We start from the raw sequence: 22,165 nt of genomic DNA on the forward strand, positions 1-22,165 counted from the left end.
TGTTTTTCATGGAAATAACAGGGAGTTTATTATCCAATTTTTATAATATCCACTGACTCATCTCAGAGAAATAAAACAATAAAATCCAATAAACATCAAATCAACCACCTAAATGGTAGCTTAGAACAAAATTCCAAATCTGCAAAAAAATGGAAAGGTGGTAATTTGTACATAGACTTTCCTATTTTCCTCTACCAATTTCAGAATTCTTCTATTCACTAGCCAATTCTCAGTAGAACTAAGAATAAAAACTGCTGTTAATTTTCCTTATAATATAAATTAAATTACAAATTACAAACAAGATTTCTGTGATTGTGCCAATTATATTCCTGCAGAAACCAATTTCATTCATTGTTTAGTACAAAGCAATTTTATCTGTCCATCATATTTGATAATGTGATATGTTATCTATATGGATATCACACACACACACACACACACACACACACACTCAAAAAAGGTTTTGGACTCCACTATATAGAAAATTAGTATTATTTGATGAAACACAAAATTAAAATCACAGGTAAAATAATTATTACCATTAGCATTTAAAGTTCTGTATGGAATTTGCTTTTTAACTTGTTTCCATGAAATTTAAGATACACATCACAAAAAAAAAATCTCTAACTTTATAGAAAGATATTTAGATAAACAAACTAAAAGACACACACTTTAGTTTTTTTATTTAGCTCTTAATAAAATATGCGTAGGTGTGGCTTTTTCATAAGCAGTAGTCTCCTGGTGCCCCTTCTCCCACCTCCCCTCATTTGCCATGCTGTCTTTGTTTGGCTTTTAGTTTCTGTCTTTCTTATTCTAACACAGAAAACAGCATCACTTTAATGTGGTAAATATTCAAAAGCTAACTATTGAAGACTATTTTAATGCTATATGAAGTACTTGTTCTCCAATAAACATTCATTTTAGAAATACGAGAGACCCCTGCTTTTCTAGGGGACAAGCAACTGGCAATTAAACTAAGGTCATCCAAATGGCAATGAAGAACATTTCCATTAGCCCAAGAAGACATTTTGATAAATCCATTTAATCATGCTCCTGGAAAGCAATAGATTATAACCAATAATATCTCCTATCCACTTGTAATTATGTGGATTACATACTGGATGACAGTGATTACACTCTGTTAACTAACCTACAAAATAATGTTCTACCTGACTCGATACAGAACCATACTTACAACTCTTTGTTTAATTTAATCTCATCTGGTATTTATATAAAAATTACTATAATCACAAGGACTATAACTACTATTGGCTGGCTGTAATAGTGTGCAAATTCAACTTCCCATTAATATGTGATCTAAATATAGAAGATAAATAGCAACGCAAGAATCATTAAATTCTTAACCTAAAATAAAGCTTACATTACATTAGATTTAACTTTTTTCCACTTACTGATGCCTACTTTCGTAAAGCCAAACTTAATTTTCTTTTTGTTACTATCCATTTATACTGGCATGATTTACAATAAAAAATACATATTTGTTTATTTTCTCCCTATACAAAACTCCTAAAAACCCTTGGGATAAGTGATATTAGCAGTGAAGGTGAAAGGGCTTTAACAAAACCCTTTTAGCCACAATTGAGTTTGGGGGGAAAATTGGCAATATTGAAAGTTTAGGGATATACATTTCTCTACTGCAAAATTTTACCATAGTGTATTAAAAAGAAAGGAAATGCTTATAAAGATTGTGGAAATGTAAATACTAGACATAGTTCTGGAGTGAGACTGTACTCACAAAAAGTGCCACTCTATCACTGGCACACCATTATGCTTTAGATCAGTTAGCATCAACAGAAAATTAATATTAAGATAATCAGACCTTTCTGCAAATATAGTGAATTTCATTATGAAAACTTAAAAAGAAAAAAAGAGTGAGACTTTCTATTGCAAAGGAGAAATAAATCTTAATAAAAAATTTGTATCGGCCCTCCCTGGTGGCGCAGCGGGTTAAAGCACTGCACTGAGAAGTTTAAGCCACTTCCGCATGAGTTCGATTCCCGCCTGCCCCCGGAGGAGACCACATGGTGTGGCAGACCTCTCCTGACCCGCCCGCTGCTCCCCTCAGCAGTGTACTTCATTGATCTGCCTGTTCTGCACCCCACTCTGTCTCTGGTGAATCCTCTCACCCTCCGCATCTCTGGCCTGTACCCCAGTTCTATATGAATAAATAAATAAATCTTTAAAAAAAAAAAAATTTGTGTCAGTATCTTTCAAGCTGTATTCTTGGTTCCAGTGAACCTTCCTTAAAGGTATGACTTCTTGAGCCATGGGAAAAGCTGGAGTACTATTTACTCATTCTCTCCGTTCCAACTCTAGTCCTCTTCCCTTCAAACAAAAGTGTTGTTTTTTGTTATTTTTTTACTATTGTTTACATAGTAGAGTTATGCTGAAGATTTTCTTTGGAAAACAGATTTCACAACCAAAATTAAGTAAATTAGAAAAATAAACTATTATAAAAATCAATGGTTAAAAGCTTCAATGAAAATTCTATATAATTTGATACACACACAAAATCAAAACAATTTAACAATCAAACTTTTCACTTTCAAGTTCCCAGGAGAAGAAAACACCTTACCCAGCATGACTTGATGATGAAGGTGGTGGTAAGTCTGGTGTAAGGACATAAAGACTGTTGTTTTTTGGCAAGTGTAGTGATTTTAAGACCGTCTGAAAAAGAAAAATAAACAAAATATGATTGTTGATTAATTTCCTATAGTTCTTAAAAAAGTACTGCTTTTTTAGTTTGATATTTTGTCTTTTAACAATTTCCTAAACAGGTTAATACAAAAGAAATACTGAATCCAAATAACATTGTTTCTGTCATATATATCATAAATTAAATATAAACATTAAAATAAAATATAAATTTACTTTATGAAGAGATACAAATACATAGGAACACAACTAAGATTCATTAATCTCTTCATTGAAGAAGTATAACCTCACAACTAGTATATACTTCATTCTAAGATCATTATGGTAAAAATTGGCAATGTAGACTTTCATAGACCATTAGACCTAGAAAAATTACAGGGAATACCTCAACAGATGAGCAGTTGTAGTCTACAAGTAGAAGTGACCTGGACAAAGTCTCTGTTAATTGTTATGCTAAATCATTCAACTCTTACTCCAGGACATATTTTGTTGTTGTTAAAGCACACTAGGGTGCTTTAGAATAGAATGGTTATTCTATTCTATTATTTTTCTTTAAATGTTGGCTATAATCTACTCAATTAACTTAATAATGCACAAATGATTTGTCACCCATTGTTTAACAAAAACATTACATAGATGATCCAACTCACAATTTAAAGTTAATTAGGGGGCAAAAGCAAAGTACAAATCTACTTTGAATTCTGATGGTTTCCTGGATTAGCAATATGAATAAAATACTCTCTCACAATAAGGGGCAGTGGCAGTGAGCAGCTGCTCCATTCAGTCATATGATCAGAAGATAACCAATACTCTACAATGTACTGTGCTGCCAGTTGTGTTCATTAATGGTGAAAACCCATACAACAATTCTGTTTTCCACTCAGTAAATTATTCAATAAGCTACATAAGATATTCTACACTTTAAGTTACACTATGTGTTAGATGATTTTGCCTATTACTAGGCTAAAGGAAGTTTTCTGAGGCTATTGAAGGTAGATTAGGCTAAATTACATTTTGAATAGGTTAAGTATACTATATGCATTCTCAATTTTAAGAATATTTTCCAATTTATAATAGTATTACCAGGGTGTGACTTCATCAGAAGCTGAAGAACTACAGTTGGCAACTACTCATAAACGTCATAGTCTATATGAGACCATTCTGAAGTTTTAAAGTTTTGGTTGAAATATATATATATAAATCCTTTTAAATTGTCCTATGTTACCTTTACAAGTTAACAGCAAACAAACAAAATTCATATATATATATACATACACACACACACGTAGGAAAGGTAGTTTTACTTTTTAGCTTAGCTTTCATTATTTCACTTTGTGGATTATGAAGAAATATTTAAATCTAGTTCACCTTTTCCATATCATTTAAAAATTTCCCACTAAATAGTCCCCCTCAAACTGTATATGCCATGATAAAACAAAGGAACACTTTGAGTCACTTATTAATTTATTCACCCCCTCAAACATTTCTTTGATGTCCATTATACTGGATATGGATATGCAATGGTGAAAAAAACAGATATGGTCTTTCTACTCAATGTGTTTTAGTGGAAAATGCTAGCATGAACACCAAATTTGATATAGAGCTGATAGAGGAAGTAGTATTTGAGACTTGAAGGATGAAAAAGAGCCACCATGTGAAAAATTGGGGATAAAGCATTCCAGGCAGTTGAATAACATCTGTCAGGTGAGGATGCAAAAAAATTATGCCTATTAGAATTCAAAAGATTTCCATAGTTGCAGCATGAAAATGAGAGTAAAAAAAAGCTGAAGATGAGGTTATAGAAGTGAATAGGGGATAAATAATTCAATGTTATTAAAAACAGAATGGGTAGCTTGAATTTTATTCAAAGGGTAATTTAAAACTATTGTAACAAGAAAATGATAAAATCCTATTTATGTGTTTAAAAGATCACTGGCTCTGTATGAAAACACAATGGAATATGACTGAGCTATTAATAACAATAATAATAAAAAAAACCCCAACAAACTCTTGCCATTGGCTGCCACATGGATCAACCTGGAGGGGATAATGCTAACAGAAATTAAGTCAAGAGGAAAATCGGGTGGTTTCACAAATATGTGGAATATAAAGAAATAAAGGATATGATAAAACCAAACTAATAACAAAGCCTAGAAATATGACTGTAGAATTGAGAAGACCAGAGTGGGAGGGGAGAAGCAAAGTGGAGAGGGGCAAAATGGACTCTGGTAGAGAATTACGGGTACCTTGGTGATAGGTGTGGTGTGCTAACATACAGCTGAAGGGTATGAGCTTGTACCTCTAAATCAGATACAATGTGTAAATCAATGTTATCTCAAAACAAAAATTATGATTAATAATATTTTTTTAAAAAAACTAATAAAGTAACAAATTTTTAAAAATTAAAGATCATTAGCTGTTGTTTGAAGAGTGTATTGGAACAAACCAAGAAAGGAAGCTGGGAAAACAATTATAAAGCTATTACACTGATTCAGATAAGAATGCTAATGCCCTGAATTAGATAGATAAATTTTAAAAGAGGGCATGGTTGAAATATATTCTTCTGTAGATAAAATGTCCAGGACTTACCAAAGGATTAGGTGTTATGAGAAGTGGATAGACTGATGCTCACTTATTTGGATATAACAATGGCTACATAGTGCTATCATTTTTTGAGGAAGACTACTGGAGGAATGGCATGGGAAAAGTTAAGAGTTCAATTTTAAACATGTTAAGTTAAAGATGTCAAGAAGGTATATACAAAAGTCAATTACCAACTTGGATATGTGAAGTCACAGAAGTCTAACCCAGAAATATAAATTTTGAAGCAATTAGAAAATTAATGGCAAAGGAATAGCAGAAATCACCTAGGTAAAATAGTACATAGAAAGAAGTAACGAAAAAATTAACAACAAAGACTATGTACAAATATTAGAAGACATAGCTTTAAGAACATTTTAAAAATGATAGCCTTTCTGGTCACGAACAGCTGAGAACGCCATCCATACAAGACCAATTCATATCCGTAGGTTTCTCAACAAATGAGTGAATAAAAAATAATGCTATGTAAACTAACATATTTTGATGTTTTATTTCTGTCAAGATTGTTGATTTACTCATACAGCATTTCTATTACCTTTCAGTTCATGTTTCCGTTTGAACAGTTATACAGTACTATGTACTCAGTCTATGGCCAAAATTAGCCTTTGCCTGTTTTTGTACAGCCTGAGTTAAGAATGGTTTTTACATTTTAAATGGTCAAAAAAAAAAAAAAACCCTTAAAAGAATATTTCATGATATGTGAAATTATACATATATTTCAAATTTCTTTGTCCATAAATAAAAATTTATTCGAGCAGCCATGCTATTTCACATACTATCAATGGTTATTTTCATGCTATGTGTAATGAGTAGTCTTATCACTTCAGCAACAAAGATTTATTCACAAAATCTAAAATATTAACCATCTGGCTCTGTATAGAAAACATTTGTCACCCCTAATATAGCAAGCACATCATGAACTTATACCTAAATTTATAACTATTTGCTCATCTGAAATTTAAGTTCAATAAAATACTTGGGCTATTTCTCATATATCAAATGAAATTATTTTTTATAAATACAATATTTAACAGAAGTCATTCACAAAAAAGAACTGAACCAAGAGGTGAAGATTATAAATTTGTGCCTGCCTACTGAAATACTGACTCGGTAACCTTTGTGAACAGATTCGATAATTGTTTCTACTTGATCTATTTAAAACTTTAGAGTTAACTCACTTTTCCATCATCCCATCTCTGTCTCAAAAGAGAATAGTGTATGAAATATTAAATATTTGAGGTTTCTACTAGGTCCTTCAGAAGAGCAACTAATCATTTGAAATTACAACACTGCAAATTCTAAACATATAATTTATTCTATACACCTGTCACTATATACTAAAAGGTATACTTTGAACAAAGCAAGTAAACAAAGAAGCATTCTTGCCATTTGTACTTTTTAGGTTTTAACAATCCCCCTTATTATCTCTGTTTAGTAATAAATATGTATCATAAATGTACATGCAATATATAATTTATTCCAAACCAATAAATAAATAATTATTCCAGAACATTTGCTGACATGGTTGTATGAGGGTTGAGAAAAAGGAGTACAAAACTAACTTCTAAAAAATATTAGAAATGGGGAAAATGAGTTATACAGTATTATCATTTACATACTTAGCTCATCTAAAACTGTTGCTGGTTTAGCATGAAAATGCTTTAGCTTATTGCTTATTGCTTGCTGATTACTTAAAACTAAATCATTATTACCAAATCTATTTGTCATTTGTAGCAACATTAAAGAAAATCAATTTTCATACAACAGTATAATTTTTATTTCTAGACAATTAAGAAACTCACACTGTCTTCCACATCTCCAGTCTTCCAACCTTTTAACAGCATTTTAGACACAGGTATCTGAAGTTCATTTTCTAGAATCTGCTTAATCTCCCCTGTATAAATAAGAAGAAGCTGAATATTACTAACAAAATAATACAGTCAACATTTGTACTATCATTAATGAACTAGCATTAATAGGCATACTGATATTTGTTTGATGAATGAATGAATAAGAAAAATTTCAGTAGTCCAAACTTCAAATTTTGATTAAACAACATGATGTCCTTCTAAAGAATTCAGGATTCAACATAAATAATGGTAAAAGACAAGATGATTCAGTAACTAATTAACTGTACAACATTTTAAAGACATAAGTAGCAAGGGGAGTGCTGGAAGATGGTTCTTCCTTAATTTCTCAGGTTTAATTATTGGCATGGAAAATATTCCTGGGGTATCTCTAAATAATGCAAGGACTCATTCAGATTACCTCAAAATGCATAACAATTCAGTCGAAGACTTGTGGGAAACATAATTTAGATTTCTGGGAGTCTTTCTCTGTGTAACTCTCTTCTTCTTAGTACTGTCTCCATACATGTTAGTCATTTCTTTGTCATGGCTTTCCTAGATTTTTTTCAACACAGCAAGACTGTTATGTCTGCTAAAGTTCCCTTTCCCTAAACAGTGGTCAAGAACTTTCTTCTAGACAGAAATTAGCTATATAATAATGATTAAAAAAAAGTAGTATTTAACAATTATGGACCCAACTATGTAACTCTTAGAAGTGTATTAGCATCTTTCACTTTCTAACATACAACAAAATAATTTGTGTTCATTTCTTCCCAGTTGTTTGTATTTTTCCTTTCCTATCCTTATTAGATCATGAAGTCCTCTTTAACTAGTTGTGCTATCAGGGAAGGTCCCACACTAGATAGTATTCTGTATAAGATTTAATGCTGTAACAAATACTTTATAGGGTCCTCCCTGGTGGCACAATGGGTTAAAGTGCAGCACTATGAAGTTACTGCGGCCACTGGAGCATGAGTTCAATCCCCAGCCAGGGAAGTGATCCATATGGTGTGGCAGACCTCTCTTAACCTACCAGCTGCTCCTCTCAGCAGTATATTTCAGTATATCTGCTAGTTCTGCTCCCCTCTATGTCTTTGGTGAATCATCTCACCCCCCCACACCTCTGGCCTGTACCCAAGTTCTGTATGCATAAATAATAAATCTTTAGTAAAAAAATACTTTTTGTAATGCAGTATGTCAATACCTGATGGGGGTATCCTAATATTAGCTGAATTAATATAAATTAATAATAATTCTTTAAATTCATTCAAGACAAGAAAACCCAGAATGATTCTGTAATAAAATGAAACTTCAATAATAAGTGGACACTAAAAATAATGACAGACCAATACAATTACCACTAGGTGTCACTCTGATATAAAGTTCTTTGCTGCCTGTAGCACTAATTTTATCCTTTCAGTCTACCTGGTAATATGTTACCTATTTAGCACCTCTTATATTCTACTAAACAGAAATATATTATAAATATCTAATAAATATATAGAAAATTAGTATTTATCCAGTTTCTTAATAAAAATAAAATTATATTTGTAAACTATTTAACAATAATAGCGCAGGTCACATAAGCTTTAATAAATACATTTTTAAAAATCTTCTGTGGTAGATGAATCAATATACATAAAAACATATATACATGCTTATTTTTTGAGTCACTTACCTCCTCAACAGGGACTACTATGTGCTAAACACTGTGCCTAAATAAAGAATTTAGAGAAGAGTAAGACCTGGTCTCTGAGTTATAAGAAGTTAAGATTCTTTTGTTTTTAAAGATTTATTTATTTGTTCATACAGAACTGGGGTACAGGCCAGAGGTGCAGAGGTGGTGAGAGGATACACCAGAGAGAGAGTGGGGAGCAGAACAGGCAGTACGTGAAGTTCACTGCTGAGGGGAGCAGCGGGTGGGTCAGGAAAGGTCTGGCTCACCATGTGGATCACCTCTGAGGCAGGCAAGAATCGAACTCATGCGGAAGTGCTTTAGCTTCTTAGTGCTGTGCTTTAACCAGCTGCGTCACCAGGGAGGGCCAGAAGTTATGATTCTTAAGAAAAACCTACTACACCAAGAAAGACTAAGAAGTTTTAAGATGCACTTTAAAATTACAGACAAAATTTCATAGGATCACAGGATAGATAAACTTACCTATGTCTGTAAAGATTAAGAAAGACTTCTCAGAAGAGGAGATATTTATGTTTATGTTGGGTACTAAAAGATAAGTGTATGTTTTCTAGAAAGCTAAAACCAAAAAAGGCAAATCAAATAGAACACAGGAAACAGGGAGCAACTGAGATTTACGTTTTACAAAGAATACTAGAGCAACTATGTAAAACAGCTTTAGCAATTATTGAAAACCCATAAGGAAAACATGCATATCTATTTGGAATCATGAATAATGTAATAAAGAATCTGAAAGAATATAAATTCAAGAAGAATTATTTTAGTAGCTCATGAAAACAATTAATTCCTGATCTGTAATAGAGGGGATCAAAATGAAGGAGGGAGTGAAGTGATACTATGATAAAATCAACAGAATGTACTCAATCAAATGCATTGAAAGAAGAAAAAACTCCATCAAAGCACAAGTATCCCTGAGTATACACTGCATAGTGATGCATATCATGCAAACCAAAAGTGAACAATGGAAAAGGTGCATGGCATGGTTTTCTGACTGGCATCTAATTCATAATGAGAGAATAAATATAATCCAGAAAAAATTGAAATGAAAAAGTGAGTGGTTAGAAACAGAAGGTGCATGTTGTAAAATAACAAAAATGATATAACTCATTGGAATAAAACTGTATTTACAATATGTAACTAGTTTACTTGGATTTGTTCTGAAACAGAATGGTGAAATTATTGTTTCTACTCTGTCATACTTGGGCATAAAAAATCTGCTTCTGCAGTGAAATATAAATCAAAAGCTTGTAAGACGTGATCTATGGAAATTTTATCAGATATTTCTATCACAAAGTACTAAATATTTTCATAATTATATTGTCCAAATGAAGAAAAAGTTAAAACTTCACTTATATAATCCAGTCAGCATTTCTGATCACCATTCTTGAAGTGAACATCAGATTTTACTGCAAGTGAGTTAATTATAGTGATTCAAATGGTCCATTAGCTTCTACCATATGCCAAATATTCCAACAACAAAAACAAGTTACTTTGAAATAAGACTCTATTAATTACTATGTCACATGCCATATAATAATTAAATTTATTTCACATAGAATAGCATCCCAATTTTCTTATAACAAATAAAAATCTGAGCAAATTTAAGATTTTTCTAAAAGGGTGTGATATGGCATTGAATTCTTTCCACTATTTTAATAAAAGCATTCTTTACTAAATAAGAAAAACTTATCACACCCTACTTAGAGAATTTCCTGCTAACGTACCAAAGATGTGCTTTAGCACTATTATTGGAAGCCTATATGAAAACCATGCATACTTAATTTTAACTACTGCTATAAAGATAAATAGAACTTTTAAAAATGTCATTAGATGGGTTTTTCAACTTTTAAAAATGTCATTAGATGGGTGATTTAAAAATACAAATTAATTTTAAATATTAACAAGAGAAAGAAACTATGAAAAAGATAGAACCAGATATTTTAGAGCAAGAATATGATTGCATTGAAAAAATCATTACAGGGGGCCAACAACATGCCTCATCAAACACAAGAGAACTTGGTTGCGAAGTCATTTGAAATTATCGAGTCAGAAGAGAAAAGAAAAATGAAAAATTGAAGAAGCCTAAGAGACATATGGGACATGATTAAAGGTCAAATACATGCATTATGGGAAACGCCCATAAAAAGAAACAGCAGAAGCTTATTTAAAGATATGATGGACAAACTCTTTACAAATCCAGGGACATAAATAGACATGCAAATATACAAAGCAAAAATAATGTTAAAGGATGAATGCAAAGACGTCCACACCAAATACATTATAATCAATTTGTCAAATTATAGGATAAAGATAAATTTAAAGGCAGCAAGAAATGTTCATAATACAGGAAGTGACCACAAGACTATCCAAAGATGTCTAAATATTAAAGGCCAGAAAGGAATAGGATAACATATTCAAAATGCTGAAAGAAAAACTGCCAACTAGCAGTTTCCAAACATTAAGGAGAAATACTTCCCCAGATACACAAAAACTCAATTTCTTACAAGAAATTGTAAAGAAAGTGGTTCAAATAGAAATTAAAGGATAGCAGGCAGTAACATTAAAGAAGAAAATTCACTGGAAAAGTTAAATACTATAGACAATAGCAAAATATTTTATGGTGATGACATTTTATTCTACTTTAAAAGTTAAAACACAGGGCCCTCCCTGGTGGCACAGCAGGTTAAAGCACTGCACTAAGAAGCTTAAGCCACTAACGCCCACGCATGAGTTCGATTCCTGCCTGCCCCGGAGGAGATCCACATGGCAGCAGCAGACCTCTCCTGGGTCGACCTGCCCGCTGCTCCCCTCAGCAGTGTACTTTGTCGATCTGCCTGTTCTGCTCCCTGCTCTGTCTCTGGTGAATCCTCTCACCCTCTGCATCTCTGGCCTGTACCCCAGTTCTGTATGAATAAATAAATAAATCTTTAAAAAAAAAAGTTAAAACACAAAGTATAAAAATAATCCTAACTATAAAGTATACTAATGGATGCATAATATGAGTATATGTGATTTGTGGTATTAATAACAAAAAGGAGTACAAGAATATTTGCACATGATTGAGGCTTCAGCTTTATATAGTTATAGTTATATGTAGTATCTTAAGTAAGCCAACTGTAGCTATATAGAAAATACCTATGGAAGATACACAAAAGAAAATAACAATCAAAGCATGACACTACCAAAAAGTGAAACAAATAGAGTGGGGGAAGGATTCCAGGATATGCTGTCTGCAAGAGATGCATTTTAGATTTCATCATATATATGCTGAAAATGACAGAGCAATTACAAATGCACAAGTACAAATAACAGGCACCCACTATTAAAAAGTAAACAGTGACAGAACTAAAAGGAAAATTACACAACTCAGTATTAGTAGGAAATTTCAGAACCCTACTTTCCATAATGGGTAAAACTTCCACACAGAAGATCAATGAAGAAAAAGAGGACTCAATGTTGTAGTACAAATGGACCTAACAACACCCAACAACAACAGAATTCTCCCATAGTCTCCACGCTAGATGACATTGTAAGCCACAAATACATTTTAATAAATTAAAGACTGAAGATTGAAATCATATTAAGTTTTCAACCACAATATACTGAAACTAAGAATCAGAAGGAAAACAAAGTAAGTTCAAAGTTAGCGGAAGGGAGGAAATAACAAAGATTACCGCAAAAAATAATAAAAATAGAATATAAAAATGAAACTGCGGGGCCCTCCCTGGTGGCGCAGCGGGTTAAAGCACAGCATTAAGAAGCTAAAGCCACTTTCGCATGAGTTCGATGTCCGCCTGCCCCGGAGGTGACCACATGGTGCGGCAGACCTCTCCTGACCCGCCCGCTGCTCCCCTCAGCAGTGTACTTCATTGATCTGCCTGTTCTGCTCCCCACTCTGTCCCTGATGAATCCTCTCACCCTCCGCATCTCTGGCCTGTACTCCAGTTCTGTATGAATAAATAAATCTTTAAAAAAAAAAAGAAAGAAACTGCAAGTCAATGTTTGAGACTATAATAAATTGATCCACCTTGAGCGTGAATTAAGAAAGAGCCTCAAATAAAATCGGGGTGGGGAGGTGGTCCTGGAAGGAGGAGCAAAGTGGGGGTGGGGGGAGACATGACAACTGATGCCACAGGAATTAAATGAATCATAGATTACATAAACAAATGTATACCCATTAGATAACCTAGAAGAAATATTGATAGGTAAATTCCTAGAAACATAGCCTACCAAGACTGACTCATGAAAAACAGAAAATCTAAGCAGACCTATGACAGTAAAAAGACAGAATCAATATTCAAAAGCCACCCAATAAAGAAAAAGTCCAGTACCAGTTAACTTCACTGGAAAATTCTACAAAACATTTTTTAAAAATTGACATCAGGGACCCTCCCTGGTGGCCCTACGGGTTAGGACGCAGCTGGCCGCAGCTGCTTCAGTGAGAGTTGGATCCTCCGCCCTTGGGGTGATTCACATGGTGCAAAGGGCCTCTCCTTACCCTCCCGCTGCTCCCCTCAGCAGTGTAATTTTTTGATCTGCCGGTCTGTCTCTGGTGAAGCTTCTCACCTCCCCTGCGCCTCTGGTTTGTACCCCAGTTCCGTATGAGTATTTTTTTTAAAGATTTATTTATTTATTCATACGGAACTGGGGTACAGGCCAGAGATGCGGAGGGTGAGAGGATTCACCAGGGAGAGTGGGGAGCAGAACAGGCAGAAGTGTATGAAGTACACTGCTGAGGGGAGCAGCGGGCCGGTCAGGAGAGGTCTGCCGCTGCCATGTGGATCTCCTCAGGGGCAGGTGGGGATCAAACTCATGCGGAATTGGCTTAAGCTGCTTAGTGCAGTGCTTTAACTCGCTGTGCCACCAGGAAGAGCCTGAGTAAGTATTTTAAAAATTATCTTTAGAACTCTTCTACACTACTGGTGGGAATGCAAACTAGTACAAACACTATGGAAAGCTGTCTGGAGGTTCCTCAAACTGCTAAACATGGAGATTCCCTATGACCCAGCAATCCCACTCTTAGGTATCTACCCAAAAGAAACAAAAACACTGATTCAAAAAGATACCTGCACCCCCATGTTTATTGCTGCTTTATTCACAACTGGAAAGACATGGAAACAGCCCAAATGCCCAAAAATGGATGCCTGGATTAAAAAGATGTGGTACATATACACAATGAAATATTACTTAGCAACCAAGAAAAAGAAACACATGTCTTTGCAGCAACATGGATGGAGCTGGAAAAGATCAAGATCATGCTTAGTGAAATAAGTCAGAAAGAAAAGGAAAAATAGTGGGTGGTTTCTCTCATAACAGGAATATAATGGAACAGGGGAGAAAATAGTGATAAAGATGAACAGCTATATACCAGAGACATTTTGTGGGGGGTGGAGTGGGGAATGGGATCAAAAACAGTGGGGGGAGGGAAATGCACTGGACTATGGTGATGGCACATGGATTTGGTGATGGGAAACCCAAGGGGGATGCAACTGAAATGGAAAAATGCACAAAAATATGTAAAAATAAACTATTACAAAATTTTTTTAAAAATAGGAAGCACAAAGAAATGGGGGAAAAATCACCTTTTAAAAAAAGGCAATTCTGGCAAGCCAAGAAAAGAAAATCAATATAAATCTTTCTCAAACTCTTCCAAAAAATTGAAGAGGGGAGGACACTTTCAAACTTATTTTATGAGACAACATTACCCTAATACCAAAGTCAAAGATACTACAAGAAAAAAGAAAAAATGAACTGCAGAAATCTTCAATAAACTACTAGAAAACCAGGTTAAACACACAGCCATTAATTAATGGATCATATAACTTGGCAAAGTGAAACTTACACATGCAACACAAGGATGGTTCAATTTATGAAAATCAATGTGACTGATATGTTAACTGCATAACATCTCAACAGTTACCCAAAAGGGATGTATGAAACCCCACACCTTTTTATAATAAAAGTATCTAAAAAGTTGTTTATAATCCCATTATATTGCAGCCAATACCAAAAGGTAGAAACAACCTAAGTGGACATCAACCAATGAGTAAAGAAAATATGGTACGGCCCTCCCTGGTGGCGCAGCGGGTTAAAGCACTGCACTAAGAAGCTAAAGCCGCTTCCGCATGAGTTCGATCCCCGCCTGCCCCGGAGGTGACCACATGGCGAGGCAGACCTCTCCTGGCCCGCCCGCTGCTCCCCTCAGCAGTGTACTTCGTAGATCTGTCTGTTCTGCTCCCCACTCTGTCTCTGGTGAATCCTCTTACCCTCTGTGTCTCTGGCCTGTACCCCAGATCTGTATGAATAAATAAATAAATCTTTAAAAAAAAAATATGGTATGCACATACAACAAAATATTATTCAGTCTTTAAAAAAAAATGAGAAATCTTATCATATAGCATAATATGAACAAACCTTGAGGATATCATACTAAGTAAAATAAACAAAACACAGAAGGACAAATACTATATGACTCCACTGATGTGTGGTATGTAGAGATAAAAATTCATATAAGTAGAGTAATGGTTGCCAAGAGCTGCCAGGAAAAGAAAATAGAAAGTTGCTATTTAATGTATACAAAATTTTATTTTGCACAAAGATGAAAGAGTTCTAGAAATCTGTACAACAAAATGCTAAACACTTAAAAAATTGTTCAAAGGGTAGATACTATTTGTTTTTATCACAATTAGAAAGTGGAATGTACAGAATAGTTTGGTGTCTGGACATGGGCATAGGGCTAGATAGTAGAAGAATCCAGGACAGAAAGAACAAGTACAAAGGCCCTAAGTGAGCTAATAACTTAGTCAAGGAGTTGAGGAATTCCACTACAGCTTAGGCATAGGAGTTAAAAGGAGAGTAGTAATGTTGGGTTGTCAGAAAAGTTATGCACATTTTTTTTCTTTTTTTTTTTCAAAAAGAAAAACACATTATGACTTTTCTAACAACCCAATAGAAGAAAATTGTAGGTAGGGACTTCATAAAGCAAGAACTTACACACCATGGTAAAAGATTACAAAAGCATCCTAAATACAATAGAAAGTTTCTGAATACAGTTTGAAACAAGGGAATAATGATCTGCTTACTGATGGGAAATGATTACTCTTTTAACAGCCTTGTTTTTCTATATTGTACCTTATTTTATTATTTATTTATACATGCATGCATGCATGTATACAGAACTGGGGTCTGTACCAGAGATGCAGGGGCTGAGACGGGCCTCATCAGATAAAGTGAAGAGCAGAACAGTCAGACCAACTGAAACACACTGCTGAGGGGAACAGCGGGCAAGACAGGAGAGGTCTGTTGCACCATGTGGGTCACCTCCCTGGCTGGAGAGCAAACCCAATTGAAGCAGCTGCAGCTAGTTTTGAGTGCTGCAACTTTAACCCACTGTGCCACCAGTGAGGGCCCTGTACATCATTTTAAAACAATAAGGATTCCTCCACAATAAAGGAATAAGACAGAATTTCAGAACTTAGATTTAAGAGAAAACTATATTAAAACACAAATATTATTTCTCATCCTACAACAAATATGGATCAAATAATCTTAAACTTGAATTCAACATAGTTTCTCTAGAGCAATTTGGTAAACTATAAAAATAGTAGGCATACACTTTGAGTTATTTTTTGATGGGATAGAACTGAATAATTTTTCAGATGGCAGGGAGGAATAAGAAAAACATGATTTATTTTTGATCTCTCACTAACCGGAATATGAAAAAGGAGTCTTCTTCAGCAATAAAATATAAAGTATGCATAATATATAGTGTACTGAATAATTGTTTTTAAGTCCTTAGATGTTCGTTTTATATAAGTGAAACAAAAAAATTATGCTAAAATTATGTCAATCACAACACAGTATTTAAAAATAAAGCCCATTAATTTATGAGAAAAGTAGATGAGGTGGCCGAGTGGTTAAGGTGATGGACTGCTAATTTATGAGAAAAAAAGCAGTTTCTTTACTCCTTTCTTGTTTGCAGTCAACTCGAAAGAAAAGAATGCAAATTGAGCATTTACCTAGGGAACTATTTGTGCAGGTTTTATGATAGGAAAAACCTTACCAACTGTACAGCTGTCTTCAAGTACCACATCAACATTTCTGTCTCTGTACTCAACCCTGAAGTCCAACATCCGAGGTTGCCGTTCTACAACTTGCCTAGATGGCATTACTGTTCGAAATGCTGAAGAAGAGGAGGAAGCTGGAGTTGGAGGTGGGTGACTTGCTGGGTCAAATGCAGGTCCTGGTATAGTCTCACCTCTATAGTCACTGAAACATTGACATAAAAGAGGGATTATCATCAACCAAATCATTACAGAATACCACTGAGGATTCCTCCATATTTTGCTTATGATGTTCTTCCTATCCAATTTACCTGTGCATCAGAACCTAATTTATATTGTATTTCCTCCACAAATTCCTTTCTAGTGACAGAGGCCACATAACTCTCCCTGCCATCCTTAATTTGTCTATATCTGTTAACAGTTATACATATCAGTTAGCATTTAATTAGATCTTCTCCTTAAGTTGTTATAATGTCTGTAAGCCATCAATTTAAATTTTGAATTAAAGACCAATGTGTATCTATACTCATTCCCCTAAAATGAATGACCATTATGTGGTGCATTAAATCTTCCTTCTACAAAAGTTTATCATCTTTAAACCTCCATTCTTCCCTGTATCATAATAAATCTTAAAAGATGAAGTATATGTCATATATAAGTAATTTGAAATCAAATCTACAAAGAGTATATGCATCTCTCTCTGCCTATAAAGAAAGAAATCATTCCTCCTATTGACACAAAATGTAAGTTTTACACTATGGACTATCCTCTTCCTTTTCAATAGATTCAACAGCTCCTTCTCTTCTGAATTCTTCTCAGTAATACTTAAACATGCTCAAATCTTTTTCCTTCTTTCTTTTATTAAAGATTTATTTACTTATACATACAGAATTAGGGTACAGGCAGAGGTAAAGGTGCAGTGATAGGATTTACCAGAGTCAGAGTGAAGAGCAAAACAGACAGATTGGCAAGTACACTGCTAAGGGGAACAGTAGATGAGACAGGAGGGTCTGCTGTTCCATGTGGGTCAGCTCCCTGGGCCAGGGATCATGCTGGTGCTTAAGTGGCTGCAGCCAACTTGGTAGTGTTGCACTTTAACCTGGTGCACCACAAGGGAGGGCCCTCAAATAGTTTCCTTCTTAAAAAATAAAAATGAAACCAGGTTTTTACCACTTAACAGTTGTCCCATTTGTAAAGGGAAAAATATATCTGTAAGGACTAACAGATGTGAATGACAAGTTAGGCACAATAGTACCTAGTAAAAGCTCAAACTTAGAACTCAGTTATGTTCAAAGTTTAACTCATTATTACTTCTCAAGCCTTATCTTTCTCCATGATTCCTAATAATCAGCTATGCAAGCCAGAAACTTGGCTGTTATGCTTGATTCCTTTTTTCCAGCTTCCACATCTAATCAGCCTTTTCAATTTACCTCCTAAATGTGTCTTGCATAAGTCATCTATCTATCCCTTGTGAAGCTGCCACTCTAGTCCAAGTCACAATCACTTCTTGTACAGTCTAATATAAACCCTCCTAAATTCTTATGTACTCTTGCTTCCCTACATTCCATTCCATACTACCACTAGTGTGAAATTAAAGACAGAAGGTTCTCCTTAATATTTTCTTCAATAACTCCCTCTATTCTTCATATAAATAAAGTGGCCCATAAGGTCCTGCAAAATCTGATTCCTATCAACACTTCTTTTCCTCACCTCATTCTATGAAAACAGCTAAATCAACCTCTTATGTCTTCTATCTCACCTTACTCTTTCATACTTCATGGGGGAACATGGACAATTCCTTCTAAGAATATTCCCTCCCATCCCATTCCCAAAGCCTTTCTTTCTTCTAGCTAATTATATTTCTCTGTCATATCTCAGATAGAATATTTTTCAACTTAGGGCATGTTTTAAAATCTCAGATTAGTACTAACTCCTCACCCCTACCAGTAATCATATATTTAGTTGTACAGTTAATCATTTTACATTTAAGTCCCTACTAGAATATAAATATGCAAGAACAGAAATTAATTAATCATTAATTTTTTGGATTTTCTCTGATTTAATATATCATTTATAGTGAGTCTTTTTTCCCCTCACTGGAAAATGTAGGGAGGGAAGGAACATAAGGAAAGCTTTAGTTGAAACATCACTATTGTGATTCATTTTCTACCACAACCAGAACTACAGGCTCAGTTCTAAAATATTTTTCTTCTCACTCTATATTAAGGGGGGGGGGGGAATGGACTTAGAACTTAAATACAGATGGTAATAATGATCAAAAACATGTCAAGTAACAAAATAAATAATGTCATACAAAATCAATAACATATTTTTTCCAACTGCTATTTTCATCAGTGTTTACCAAATTGTAGATTACATGATTGGTATAATTAATGAGATTAGTAAGTAGTGATCAATCTTTTGAAGAATAGAGTACAACACTTATTATGAGTACATCTCACTTAATAGTTAGGGCCAAGTACTGCTTCACAAAACTTTTGAGTATGGTACATACTAATCATGTAGTTGGGATTTTCAGTATTTACCATTGAAGGTCAGAGTCTGAAAAAATCTGAAAGTAACAGTTGAGATGTCACCAGACTTCAGATACTCTAGTAATAACTGATCCAAAGCAAAAACCTTTCCTTTTTTCTAGTTGTTAGATGCAAGGAACACCAGGTTGGAGGGAAGACATGGGAACAGAGAAAATGTCCAAAGCAAGAAAGAACAATACTATTGGAATCCAAAGTGAGCTCCTAAGTATCTATGAGCATCTGTGCAAATAATATTCCATATCTTAAATTTTCAAAATCTAAGAAAAATTGCTAAAGTTGTAGACTGGCCAGTAACTTATTGTTCTCTTAATTCCAAATTCAACACTTCTATAGTCTGCTGGGACAAAGATTCAACAAAATTATATTTTTCCTTTGATTTAACATTTCCTAACAGATTCTACAACAGGGGATACTAAATAACAACTAGTAGTTAGGAGGAAAGAAAGACCTTCCTCTTCCCATTTGCAAATAGTGCCTTTGTCACATATCTCTGTGTTTCCTGATAGCTTTCTATCTGCTTTTTGCTTTTTTTCCCCCCAGCATTCCACAGGGGGCCCCTCTGAGCTTCAAAGTGCTATTAATATGTATGTTTCCTAGAGCAAATAGTGATAACTTCCTGAAGTAATTATATCTAAGTTACTTCAGTTTTACTTCTTTGCTCTTTTCATCTTCAACAATTGTCAATAATCCTATATCAAATTCCCTCTGTTGAAATATCCTGATGTGGTTTCATTTTCTTAGTAATGGTTGTGTCCCAGGAAACACAAAATTCAGAAACTGGCATGATTATGCCTTTGGCAGTCAAAGGCATACATATGCAATGTCGATCCCTGTCAATGGAAAGTGCATTGGCACAATAATCAATTAAATTATTGTTTGTAGCTAATTATGAAGATGTGCCTATTGACAATGCTACCTAAGAGGATCAAATGACTGTGTGACTTGACCATCACGGTAGTAATAGTGACAAGGACTATGGGCTAGCTATTTCTGAAAGTACTGGAGAGATTACAGAAGAAAATGACAAGGCTTTCAACTTTCATGTCAGCACTTCAAAAGTTGCCCTTTAAAGAGTTTATTTCTTATAACCACAAATATGAGCCCACTGAGAAGTAGACTAGAAATTTAAATTTGTACCTCATGCAATTAGAGTAAAAGTTGAGTATCAAAACTTTCTCAGTCTCTTTGTGAAATAATGTTAAGTACTCTTTTGGAAAGAGTAGGACCCTAGATGTGGAAATAGGATACCTGAATGAATGCAAACTAAGGTTAAAATCTTAGAAGACGGCCCTCCCTGGTGGCGCAGCGGGTTAAAGCACAGCACTGAGAATCTAAAGCCGCTTCCACATGAGTTCGATCCCCACCTGCCCTGGAGGTGACCACATGGCGCGGCAGACCTCTCCTGACCCGCCCGCTGCTCCCCTCAGCAGTGTACTTTGTTGATCTGCCTGTTCTGCTCCCCACTCTGTCTCTGGTGAAGCCTCTCACTGCCCCTGACCCTCTGGCTTGTACCCCATTTCTAAAAAAAAAAAATCTTAGATGCCTAGAGCCTTGCTGAGTCTGCTTCATAAGCAAAAATTCTTTCTACCATGACAGGGAAGGTTAGCCTCCTCTGCTTGAAAATTGTAAATATTCTTACCTGAGGACACTGCCTTGACAGGAGATGCCTATTCTCAAAACCTACCTCCACCATCCTTTATTACCTATAACATCATATCTAAGCCTGTTCTAAGAAAGCACAACTTCTTAGCTGAGAGGAGGTAGCTCATATCTAAAAACAATTATAAGATTTCAAGAACTTATTATCAGCAAAAACATAGGGAATAAGTATAGAAAAGGATTTGCAGTGTGTCTGACAAAAAGAGTTTGGTAATGCTTGACTGAACTGGTATTTCTAAGAAACAAATTAAAAGTCATTAGATTAAAATGTTACTTGATCTATAAACCATCAAAACCCTAAAGCTAGCAAGCTAAATCTTGATTTACTATAACAGGGAGTCAGACTCCCAATTTCCAAACACAAGTTGATTCACACATATAAAGCCCCTTGTCCATCCAAAAGCAATGATTCAAGAGTTATATATACTGTATATGCTACAAAAACTACAGTGCTTCAAAAGTTGCCCTTTAAAGAGTTTCTTATTTCTTATAACCACAAATATGAGTGTGTATTTGTATATATATACTGTAAATTTTCTTCTAAGAGTCCCCCAAAGAAACCTGCAGCTATTTTCTAGGGTATCTGGATTGATAAAAGGACAACTCTCTAGATCTTTGGAAAATGGCTAAATGCTGACTCTACACTTACATAATTCCTTGGGCTATAAAATTGGAAGATTGTGGTGGTGAATTATGTTTTGGGCCCAACCTAGTCACACTGGGTTCAATCAATTTGTCAACCTGCAGTTTTTTTACGCCAGTTCCTAAGTGCGTAATTTTAAGACACACAGTAACTAATACAAATTCCACATTGGCCTCGGACCCATGGAGTTAGGTTTATTATGTAAGAAGACACAAAAGAAGCAAGTGATCTTACATATACTTCTTCCTCAATACAGTCATTTGCAAGCCCCATGACTAGCATTTGCTTTCACCCATCAGGATCTTCACTTTTGCTCTTTCAGCCTGTTCCACATCATGTAACTGATTATCATACATGACTATACCTCTGTTGGAATTCCTAGTATGCCTTTTTTATTCTTACAATTTTAACTCTAGGAAATAGTTTAA

At 34.6% G+C, this 22,165-nt stretch overlaps 1 protein-coding gene across 1 annotated transcript in view; it reads right to left on the reverse strand.

The window, feature by feature from the left end:
- Nucleotides 1–22,165, reverse strand: part of FAF1 (Fas (TNFRSF6) associated factor 1) — a 305,387-nt gene that overhangs the window by 219,901 nt on the left and 63,321 nt on the right. Inside the window, exons 4-6 of the mRNA XM_004678989.2 lie at nucleotides 16,880–17,085; nucleotides 7,080–7,171; nucleotides 2,597–2,688 (exon numbers count right to left, since the gene is read on the reverse strand). Of these exons, the coding sequence (XP_004679046.1) occupies nucleotides 2,597–2,688; nucleotides 7,080–7,171; nucleotides 16,880–17,085 (390 nt within the window). The remainder of the gene's footprint in view (nucleotides 1–2,596; nucleotides 2,689–7,079; nucleotides 7,172–16,879; nucleotides 17,086–22,165) is intronic.

Source organism: Condylura cristata, unplaced genomic scaffold, assembly GCF_000260355.1.
Source record: "Condylura cristata isolate star-nosed mole 26May11 unplaced genomic scaffold, ConCri1.0 scaffold00008, whole genome shotgun sequence".
Classification (NCBI taxonomy): domain Eukaryota; kingdom Metazoa; phylum Chordata; class Mammalia; order Eulipotyphla; family Talpidae; genus Condylura; species Condylura cristata.